The sequence below is a fragment of the Macrosteles quadrilineatus genome, unplaced genomic scaffold, assembly GCF_028750875.1.
Source record: "Macrosteles quadrilineatus isolate MER2022 unplaced genomic scaffold, UCM_ALF_1.0 Scaffold_4__1_contigs__length_99947679, whole genome shotgun sequence".
In the NCBI taxonomy this organism is placed as follows: domain Eukaryota; kingdom Metazoa; phylum Arthropoda; class Insecta; order Hemiptera; family Cicadellidae; genus Macrosteles; species Macrosteles quadrilineatus.
The window spans coordinates 97,778,029-97,790,234 of record NW_026542597.1 but is presented as its reverse complement, the minus strand read 5'-3'; the positions used below and the strand labels follow the sequence as shown (position 1 = coordinate 97,790,234).

General features: G+C 33.7%; 1 protein-coding gene across 1 annotated transcript in view; it reads right to left on the bottom strand.

Annotated features, from left to right (window-relative positions):
* Positions 1-9,655: 9,655 nt before the first annotated feature.
* Positions 9,656-12,206, bottom strand: part of LOC128993185 (serine/threonine-protein kinase ATR-like) — a 59,651-nt gene continuing 57,100 nt past the window's right edge. Inside the window, exons 43-45 of the mRNA XM_054416946.1 lie at positions 11,573-11,841; positions 10,003-10,245; positions 9,656-9,829 (exon numbers count right to left, since the gene is read on the bottom strand). Coding sequence (XP_054272921.1) covers positions 9,656-9,829; positions 10,003-10,245; positions 11,573-11,841 — 686 coding nt within the window. The remainder of the gene's footprint in view (positions 9,830-10,002; positions 10,246-11,572; positions 11,842-12,206) is intronic.

Genomic DNA, 12,206 nt, shown 5'->3' with positions numbered 1-12,206 from the left:
GATCATGCCGTGATCGCGAGTCATACTGACGATCACCCCGTGACCACGGAGTCATACCGACGATCACCCCGTGACCGCGGAGTCATACCGATGATCGTGCCGAGACCACGGAGTCATACCGACGATCGCACCGTGACAGCGAGTCACAAGTTTCTATAGGTACCTGTAAATTGTTGTAACCAAACCATTTTTTTGTTTTTATAGATCAGTGCCAAAAACGGTAAAAATTGATTTTGTTTGTCTTTTTTGGTAACTGCAATACTCAAGACTTTCTTTTTATCCACAGGAAAAAAATCCCGTCCCGTCTCTTCCTGAAAATTGGGAAGGAAATAAAAATCCCGTCCCGCCCCGTCCCGAACTAAAAATTCAATCCCGTCCATCCCTAGTAACGTATAAACAATAACAAATAAAAGGTAGGAGTGAAAGCTCATGTTATTTCATACATTAATTTATTATGTGTTCATTCATTTCAAATCAAATCTTTTGTGTTAATTCTCTTAAATTCTCGTGTTAAGAAAATGGAAAACGTCTCAGCATATTACAGCCACTAAAAATATTTCTGCCACTTTCTGGTTAATGGCGCCCTTAAAGATCCATCAGATTTCGGGGTTCCATAAGAAACACGTCACAAAAATGCACACATGCACATATCTCGTGACATTTGGGCTAGAGAGTATTGTGGAAATGCGAAATAACCTTCCTAGGAACCTAATACACATCACATCCATTGAATCCTAATCATTATTTGTATCAATTGTCAATGGGTAGTATGTGTGGTGGATCTTATTGTAAATAAACCAAGCTATTGTTAAACAACGAACCAAACGTCTCACCTGTGACCTAAAAGTGTTTAAGCACTATGATAAAATTTCAGGTTGAGAGACAAAATTAGATTTTAAAATAGTAATACTCGTCTCACCTCAAATTAGGTCACACCTTACATTTTTCCAGATAGCTCAGCCTACAATGAGATAGTCCAGGGTTCTAATATTCAAAGCTTGTCAAGCCATTTAATAAATAGCCTACAACATAGTAGCAGTATTTTTTTGCCAAGCAGCTTTTTTTTCGGATTGATTTTCAGTTTGACCCCCCTCAAAATAGGCTTATTACAAATTGTTATTTACTTGAGAATTGTATTTCGGCCAGAAATTATATCACAGCGTCAAAGATGAAAGAGACTAGAGACTTGATAGGCACAACATTTCTAATACTTATAGTTCACAAACGTATGGTTTTTACCGTTTATAATGCTCCATAGCTAATAAAATTGCATAATATACGACATTGAATGACACCCCTCCCTACTCGCAACAATAACTACAATAACTATGGTGCATATACCGTACTATCAGCTAAAACAATGTTTGATTCCTCGGTCACTCTTTACAATGCTTAGCTGTATCCAGGACTGTTTATTTTTGTTTATATATAAATATTCTATAGGGGTTTTCAATGTATCCTACATATTATAATTGAAACTGAACACTCAAATAAGATGTCAAGGTACTTTTCTTAGCTACTATCATTGACTATTGGATACAGAAGTATGGTTGTATTAATAGTCAAAGCTACCATCTTATTGTGTTTTGCATGGATACAGAAAACCCACTAATGTCAAGATTTTGTTGATTTTTCCATTTTGTGTACATTTTTATGAATATATTACATTATTTTTGGGTGGTGAATTAATTGTACCTACTTTTAGTACGGTAACTAGACTGGCTTTTAAGGCATTTCAGTAAAACTCATCAACTGTAGGCCTACAGGTTAATAAAACAATTGTATTTAGTGTAGATTTTTTAAATATTTGTAATGTACTATATTATACAGAGGGGTGCAAAAGTAGGTATACAGTAATTAAATATGTTAAAGAATAAGTAGGTTTATTTCTACAAAAACTAAACTTTTACAATCTATTTTAAGAGCGTTAAGAAACAGAAATTAACTCTTAAAAGTGTTGTACTTCACCAATACACTTACTTCCTTTTGTGTTCAAATTGTTTGCCTTCACAGTCAACACACTGCTGTAACCTTGAAGTTACGCTTAAACGCACTTTCGTTGATCGTTGGTCATGTAACCAGCCATGATGACAGAAGTGTAATAATAACAACAGTAACAATGAGAAAACATTGCCAGCTGTTAGTAGCAAACGTATTACACAGCTAATCAGGTGGCTAACTTGGGTATTACCAACCAACTAAAACTGTATACCTACTTTTGCACCCCTCTGTATTTTTAATGAAAATGATAGGTTGATTAATGTACTGAATCCATGCGAAATCTTGATAACCTTGGTGGATAAACCTACAATATTAATTATTACATGCATCATATAATCACATAAACATGTTAATTTTTGTGCTACTAGTAAAAATTAAAATGTACAAACTGCTTCAGTGTTTTACTTCATTTAAGTATTGTATTTGAACCTAAATCTACATACCAAACCAAGTGATAATTTTCTCTTCTTAACCGCACACCATTCTCCCAATAATCTTTATTCCATAGAAAATATATGCTTAGCTCAACAAAGGCAGGGAATAGTACAAATGATACATGAGATAAGTTTTATTGAATTGCGCTATTGTGTAATTGCAGACTTGACAATACCACTTGTATTCTGTACAAAATAAAGGCAAATTAAATAATTATGTGGGAGAAGGAGGGCAGTTCACAAAAGAAACAGACGCTCAGCATTGGCGCTGCTTGGGACAGTGCTAACACCCCTATTTTATTATTAGTTCTAAACTTCTAACTTATCATACATTTAGTAAGCATCCAGCTATGGGAGCATGCACATAATATCTCTCGTATTTTCACTACTTTGTCTGCAATGGTGTGTAAAAATTATTGATTTCATTGCACTGTCGATCCGGCGATTTGTTAGGTAGACTCAGTTATTGGAGTTGGAGTTGGTTAGGTATTGTTATTGGAAAGAATTTTACTTGTTGAAAATTATTCCCAGTATTGGGATTTTTACGGGAAAGGAATCAAAAATTTCAAGATCAGTGTTCTGTATGGGTGAAGGTTTTTACTTTTGTCATAACATTCCAAGATCCAGGTAAGGTTAGTTGTATGGCACAGGAAGTGAGGATATATCGAGGTTTGTAAGCTTGGCATGATTGATAAGCTTGTGTACATCATACATTAGTAGTTATCATCGCTTCAATATTGTTGGTACCTGATAAAACTTGAAGGTGATCTTTTTTACCTAATCTTTTAAATTAAATTAACAAATTCTTTATTCAGACAAACTTGGGGCCACATGGCCCTTTCCTACACTTAACCTGAAACCGGACTAACATAACATTTGCTCAAATTCTAGACTTCTTGTCTTACCTGGTCGAATGGATCCGCTTTGAATTTGGCTCCAGATCGAACATGAGAAAAAACATTTAAGGTTTTTTCTTGATCAATTGATGAGCTTTTATTTCAATCACGGAAGTCCTGGAAAAGTAACAGATTTTTATTTAAGGGCCCAAAAAAATTGTTACTAAAAGGGGGTTTGCATCTTGCTGCAGGTAATGATGACAATGCAGAAACAGTGAAAGTAACATATTTTGGGAGCAGCCAACCAGCTCAAAACAAAGTCAAAGTCACCTTTATTGTAATAACACATTTTTTTACGATGCTCTGGCACAGAAAGACAAAACAGGTGATATTGTCAAACTATAGTAAAATAAACTTGCTTTTAGTAAATTATTTAGAAATAAAAATACTTTTTAAAAATGCCACGTTTTTAAACGCACTAAAAAGTAGAAAATAATTTATAAATATGTTGAGAGAATAAATACTTGTTAGATTTAAAACGCAAAACATGGGGCGAATGCTAATTTACAATTAACTTCACCTCTTGAACTATTATGATCTAAATGAACCTGTACCTCTTAACCTCTGCTCTTCGAACTGTCAAATTTAAGTATTTACAGCTGACTTAAATTAATTGACATATTTACATTCTTTCAAAATGTAAACATGGAAAATTTGGAAGCCCATGGGAAATATAAAAATTAAATGATATAATACTGCATTGTCATTCATTTGTGAGCTATATTTCAATTTTAAAGTCTCTAGCTCATCGGGAACTTCGTTTAAAATTGATATCAAAATTTGTTAGAAAGCAAGCTAATAAAAACAAGCCCATGTCGCTTAGCCCAAGGGAAACATGAAAATTAAATTATATTATATTGTATTGTCATCCATTTGTGAGCTATGTTTAAAGTTTTTAGTCCCTAGCTCATCGGGAAGTTAGTATAAAATTGATTACAAAATTTGTACCGGACAAGAAAGCGAGCTAATAAAAACGTTTTAAAATACACACATACAGTCAATTGAAAAGAATAACAACTCTAGATCGTAGTCTCGAGAGTAGTGAGACGCTACATATGTGGTTCCCAAGTTAACTTCCTATCCTACATTAAACATAAGTATTTTATTTTACATGATCTTGAGAAACATCAGGTACATTTTAGAGACTTAATATCACAGTTTTAGTTTTGTAATTTTTTAACGGAAAAGAATTAGCTGCTATCCAGTTGAAAAATTACTTTTTCGTCATACTGCAGCAAAAACAGGAGTTTCTAATGCATGCGTTGCGGGTCTAAAGACATTTTTACTCTCTAAAAAAAAATCTCTAAAAGAGTAAAAATCAGCTGTTGTAAACAGTTGTAAATTTCGATTGAGGCAATCTTATCGATCGAAATTATTTATCGATTGATTTAATAGATATGGTGTTAGCCTATTGTTGTTGTTTGCTCGACATATCGATGGTATGGTATAATGTACTGTAACACAATCTTATTAGACATAATTTATTTTTGTAAAAAAATACAACCGACTTCAAACGCTCTAAAAATAATGAAATAATTTCAATAAAGTAAACTTTTGTATTAGGCAAGCTCACGTATTTTAAGTCGGTGCGGCTCTATGATGATTTTTGATACAAAATTGAAAGAGGGTGTCCATATTGCAGGTGACTATCTATAACTAAAGGTGTTAATCTGCATGTCTATTTCTTAGTTATGCGTTAAGTGTTATTTTATTACCGTAATCAGAGATCGGCATCATAGTGGTATTAACGAGTATCTTTAAAAAGATTATAACGCATTTAAATGTTTCTAACTTGGAAAAGAAACGTTTTAATACTAAACTAGCTTCTTTTCCCTATCATAATATCAAACTAAATTATTTTCCTGTTTATATAGAACATTTGTGTGTGTTATTTTCATAATGCATTTATTCTGAAGTAAACATAAAATACAAGAAAATATTTCCTTTAATATATAAACAAAACAGTTCAGTATGTTTTTTTTATATATTTATGTTATCCAGCTACAATTTATTGATTTTCAAAATCCACACACAACATTTAATTTCAATCATATTTGCAGTTTGAGCCGCGCCGACTTGAAATACGTGAGCTTGCCTAATACAAAAGTTTACTTTATTGAAATTATTTCATTATTTTTAGAGCGTTTGAAGTCGGTTGTATTTTTTTACAAAAATAAATTATTTCATGATTTTTAGTGACTGTATAATTTTATATATAATAATATATAAATAATACTTGAGGATTTTTGATAAGCAAAACTGTTTGAAACAATCAAAAGTTCCACAGAACAATCATTATTTTAAAACTGCTTGAGTCACCTGTTCAGGTTACATAATCAATGAGTATGAAAATAAACATCTTTATATATTCCTTAAGAAAGAAAGAGTTGTCCATTACATTAGGCCTAATGAAAAACTAATTGTCTTTTCTAGATACATTTAAATGTCAGACATAATCGTTTCCTGCAATCGGTGTACTTCTACATTATAAAAAGAAATACAGTAACGTCTCAAGCCTTTTGGAACAATATGAAAGTTATTCCTCAGCTACCAGCACTAAAAAATCTCTCAAAAGTGGAAAATTGGTCGTTAACACCATAGTACCTTTCCTATAGTACCTTTGGAAAATATTATATGAAAGATTGGTTCAGCTAAAAGTGGTGTAAGTCATGTAGGGGGTTTTGTTTGCTCAAGATATAGCCTAGTCGAAATTGCAAATCATCTTCCTCTAGGACTTTCCGAAGCAGGCATAATAGTATTGATATGTTATAGTAACTGGGTAGAGAATATTAATAAACATTCCACATCTGCAAATGAAATATGTATATGAAAGATTGGTTCAGCTAAAAGTGGTGCAAGCCATGTAGGTGGTTTTGTTTGATCAAGATATAATAGCCTAGTCGAAATTGCAAATCATCTTCCTCTAGGACTTTCCGAAGCAGGCATAATAGTATTGATATGATATAGTAATTAGGTAAAGAATATCAATAAACATTCCACATCTGCAAATGCATGTTTAGTAATTAAAATATTTAACACTTTTAAGACAATTGACGATTATGCACTGTCACACTTCTTAGGTCGTGTAAGGAATAATTGCATTTAATTTATATTTAGACCTGTTTTACGAATGCTTTGGTTTTCACAACACACCTTTATTTGTCAATTTCATACAGCTATTCACTGAAACATATATGTTTTTGTAAGTCAGAATATTCAATACTAAAAACAGAATTACTGTATACACAAATCAGGTCAAACGTTGAAATACATTTTTTATAGTAGCCAAAACAAAATGCATTTTTCTCAATGTAATTCATTTAGGCTCCATGGCAAGAAATAGTTTATTGATCAATATGAAGCAACTGTTTCATGAAGAATTGTCTGTAGCTTCATTTAAATGGTTTCAACTAACAGCTGTAGGAATGTTATTATTATTTATTGCCTTCTCTGCACAAATGTAAACAATCTGCACAAATGTAAACAAAATAAATGTTGAATATTTAAGGTTTTCAGAATTTTTCACCGAAACAAATATTATACTTAAACATAATATATAAGGTACCTAATAGAAACTCTCCTGGTTATTTTGGTGGTGGAACCACACTGATCGGTAAAAGAATCACAGAGAAATTGGTGAACATACATAGAAAAAAAAATCGCCACAAACAAATTGAGAACCTCCTCCTTTTGTTGGTAGTGGGGAAGTCGGTTAAAAATTATTGAATCACTTTTAATAAACAGCTGCTTATTTGCATTAGCAGAATTGAAAACAAGCTGGAAGTTGTATTGATAGGTTATCTTTACATCAAAATTATTTTGTTTTCAAGCTTTGTTTGTTAATTAATGATGCAATATGACGAAAAATTTAGTTCACCACATGGGCAAAAAATGCCTTTTTAACCCTCGCTCATTTTTAGACCTCGGTTTTGCCTCGATCGTAAAACTCAACCTTGCGTCTAAGAGTCACTTTAGCCCCTAGTGATGAAATATACTATTTATTTTGTCAGTGACTAAGATTTATGTCCAAACCATGAGATAAACATGTTGAATCATTCTCAATGAGCCTCCGGGCAAAGAGAGATACCACAGAAGAAAACAAAATGCAAGGAACACTGCATGCATGCACATCAATCTGAGGCGCGATCATTCCTACTTTTGGATCTGCTGGTAATTGGAAATACTGATACGTTTATATTGGATCTTCTGTCCCATCTAGTATCACAAGATCCAAAGGACGTCTCTTTCATAGATTTACTTCACAATGTAAAATTATATTTCTAGCAATGGCTATACTTTTGAATCTTTTGATCGTTTGGATCTTGTGCTCTACCTACTGGTCTGAATATAAACTTTGGATATTTTTAAATGTTTCTCCACTATTACATACCCTACTTAATAATCATGTGTTTTGAAATGTGTGTGTGTGTGTTATCTCTGTAAAAAATGTAACAAGAAAAAATATCCCATTTCTCAACACGTCAATATCTCGTATCAATACAAGAGTGCCGAAAAGACAATAGACAAAAGACAAAGCTTTATTTTCCATGAAAAGAAAAATTAGCATTTGAAATAAACAGTGACTTCAATCACTTCAATGTTATATTTGTTAACTGCAGGAAAATGAGGCATGATGCAGAATCAAGATATTTTTGTTTGGAAAAGAATAACAACTACAATATTTAAACACAGTTTAATTAAATTATACATTTTATTCCTAAATTATTAACAGTTTTTTCTATAACTAGTCAAAGGAACTACCGTCAACTGATCACATTACAGCCGATTCATTATGTAACTTGTTTTCAAAATTAACTATTACAAGTTACCAGATTACACTACTTAAACGTCCTCAGAAAAATGAACATAACTCATGAAAAACATAACTTACTTAACACAACAAAAGATAACAGTAACCTATCTATACTCTAGAATAAATTACAGATGGCAAAATACAAAATTTGTTGACATTGACCCCACCACAGAACAGCAAGCAAGATGTCAAGACTGTCATTACACCTGACTTCAGTATGAGCTACAACTGAGTCATCTTGCTTAACCTTCACACACATATCACATATCACATTTTTTTTACTTTATCACTTATATTATTTTACTTTCCGCTACATTGTACACATAAAACAGGTTTCAGCTACTTTATGAACATGTTTTACAAAATAGGGTCTATAACATTCGTACAAGATTATTTTATGCACACAACAAATTTAACTACCAAGGCACCCTTGAATACTTTTAGGCAGGATTACAAATTATAATATTGTAATTGTTGGAAACATAGAAGAACTGTAACTTTAAAATCTTGTGAGTCGGTATTTTGACCAATGATCCATATAGGTAGCCTACTAAGAAAATGTCTTTTTAAGTTTTCATTTCCAAAGGCATGAGCTCTATCAATATTTTTCACCTTACGTACTCATATTTCCAACACAAATGAATTGTGTTTTTTTTTCAAGACTAACTAATGTTTATTATTTAAATTAGGGTACATTCTTTTGATTACCAAAAACACCTTAGTGAAACATTGGATTTTGTAATGAAAAGTTTTGCCAACAGGCTTACCTTAATGACGAAAAAAGACAAAAGAACAGGTAACCCATACAATCTCCAGATTTACATCTTCTATCTTACTTGTTCCTTCTTGAGTAGAAGAGTCGGTAGAAAGAAAGACTAATAGGTACTCAAGAAGGGCCAACTAGCTCAGAAAATTCTACTAGTTACCTATTCAGTTTTTCCCATTTTCATCAGTAAGGTAAGCCTGCTGTTGTAACTATGCATTACAAAATCCTTAAATACCCAGGCCTAAAGTAATAAAAAAAAACACTCAAGTTATGTAAACAGTTTAGTTAGTATTGGGAAGAAGAAATGGAATGATTCTGCTACTTCTTTTGGAAGAAGGCCTTAGAGGGGGGGGGGGGGTTGTATGTCCATTTCTCTCTATTGTATTCCTAATTCAAAAGAGCTCTTTCCAATATATATACAGTATATATATATTAATATTTATATAATCTTATTGTGATGTACTGAAGTTTTAAGTTCTAACATATTCCCTACAATGAGTATTAACAAATGAAGGTCACCTTTGTGTTGATCGATCCAACTGATAAACTAAAATTTCATTAAGTTTATTTTATTCTGATGATCTAGAGGCCAATCCAAAGTAAAAAAACTAAAAATAGGAACTTTTCAAAGTATATTGGCCAACTCACTGAAGATATCTTTGCCTTGGAAGTTAGTGAGATTACAAACATTTCGAAGGAACTAAAATCTTCACTGGTAGGCTTACAAGTTACTAAACACCTCAGATCACAAGTAAGGACCCCAGCCGATGTACATTTGGCAGAGATTGTTGATGTCGGTTGCTTCTGCTATCAATATCCGGACCTGCCCTTCGGCAGACAGAGGGACCGAGTACGAACCGTTCTTGGTTTTGACAATCCCTTGTAATCGCATCTCGATGTTTTGTATGTCATCCATAGCCTGAAACCATACAAAAATCGGGATAAGAATATGTACCGGGTTCATAGTCTTTTACTGACACAATTTTACATCTGACTGTGTACACGTGTACCAATACAAAATTTAACCAGATAAAATAGCTGTTCACTGCAACAACAAACAAGTAAAAAAGGAAATTAACTATCTTTAGGCACCTTTTCATTGGTCATCTCTGCATTCTCATCTCGCGTGTTCTTGTTGATGTTCCACGAGACCAGCGGGTCATAGCAGAACGGCCGCACCACTGACATCAGCTGGTCCATGTGTTGTCTCATCACTCGAGTTGTGATCTCACACGAGTGACGGAAAATCCCCTCCACTCCCGTGGGACCCATCGCGTGCACCAAGTTGTGAGTCAGACGGAATGGAACTTTCTCTGGAAAGTCAAACCGCTCGCCCTGCAGCCAATCGACATATTTGAAAATATCTCTTAAAAGAAGGAATAAGTAAAACATATTCATGTTTAAATATATCTTTTCTTACGGAGAAAAAGGAACCTGGCTTAGGAATAAAATAATGAGAAAGAGAAAAGCCCAAAACCAATTCAAGTTAAGGAAATTGACAGGAAAGCAGGCTTACCTTTAAATAAGTCCATAGAGACACATAACACATCACAAAATTAAAAGTAGAAATTTTCGTGGTCACTGACCACTTTTTCAACCACTGGAGATTGGAGAAATGGCAATGGCAGTTGCAATTTGAATCTATTACACCTTGTCAGGGTTGCCAACACAGATGAAGAGACTAAAAATTGTTTTTACTGTTGCATATGTATGAATGTGTTCACTTATTATGAATAATCCACTATATTTACACAGTGATGTGTTATGTGTCTCTATGGACTTATTTAAAGGTAAGCCTGCTTTCCTGTCAATTTCCTTAATAATTCCTGGCAAATGCCCTATCTTTTTATAAGATAACAATTCAAGTTAAGAGTTCCAAGTAGTTGATAGAACATAAAATGTATCAAATTTAACCTGACATTTTGCTTCTCAAAGGGGTTTCTTTTTCTTCACATATAGATTGGGAAGGATTTATTTTGTAGTGAACTTGTTAGAGTTGTCTCCGTCCCTTCTTCCTTAACGTATTAGAAATAGAAGAGAACTTTACCCGTTGTCACATAATGTGTTGTTTTTTACTTCTTATACCTTTTACCTTAAATCTTTTGAGAATTATTTTTAATTAATTTTTTGTGATAGTAAGTATGAGTTATTTAGAGTGGGTAGCAGACATTTCCCAACACGACTAGTAAAAGAATTTTTCAAGATGTTGCTGGATGTGGAGTTTGACCCTGTTTTCAGGTGGTGAAGTACCTAAAACATACGCAAACCAAGCAAAATCTGGAAATCACAAAAGAAAATCTAACAGAGGGATTTGTAACAAATAATCTAATTAAAAAATCATAACAGAAAACAATAATAAAGGACAAGCGAACATAATGGAATGTGTTCCATCATCTGTCCTAACTACTGCTTCCTATCAGGATTTTTTGTTGTTTCAACTCAACTACCATACAATCCTTTGTTTTGTATACTATTTCTATTGTGATTTTCCAGCTTTTACTGGGTTTGCATAAGACTAAACAAAGGTCAGAAAGAATGGGAGTTTACAATTAGTCGAATCATCAATGAAAATCTCTCTAGGACACAAGACGATTGGTAAATCCATTCTCTAACCACCAGTCCCATCTAAAGGCTCTACCTCTTCAACTGATCGTAAACTTACTCTGTTAAAGAGGCAGTTGAAGTCCACGTGGAACACGTCGCCGCACGTTGAGTCGATCAGTATGTTCTCACCGTGCCTGTCGCCCAACCCCAGCATGTAGCCCACGATGCTCATGACGGCCAAGGTGCGGACGTAGGCAGTCCGTGCGAGGTACCATGCTGTAGGGTGACTGAACTCGCGCAAGTACCAGTCTCGTAACACTGGCGGGTGTCTCGGCAGCAGCTTCTCCAGGAAGACAGCTCGCTTTTTGGACAGCGGGTCTGACTTCCCTGTGAAAAGACAAAATTGTAAGGGATGTGGTTGGAATAGCGTAATCACCTGAAAAGATAACATGCCGGCGCAAGAAAGATAATTACTATCACACAACAATCTATAACTAGAATACTTTATTCACTGTTTTAATAGGCGTTTTAACTGAGGAAGGTTTGTACATTGATTAAGGAGAGTAGGGGAAATTCAATATCTATGTTAAACTCATATCCAGTCTAAATTTAATTGAGCCACTGACAGTGCTTTTGTCAACTACTAATTATTCTCACTTACACCGACTATTTGACCAAGCTGTAGCGTATTTTACATTACATCAATTGTCTGGGTAGCCGAGTATTTATAATGCTAGTCTTTCAAATCTGAA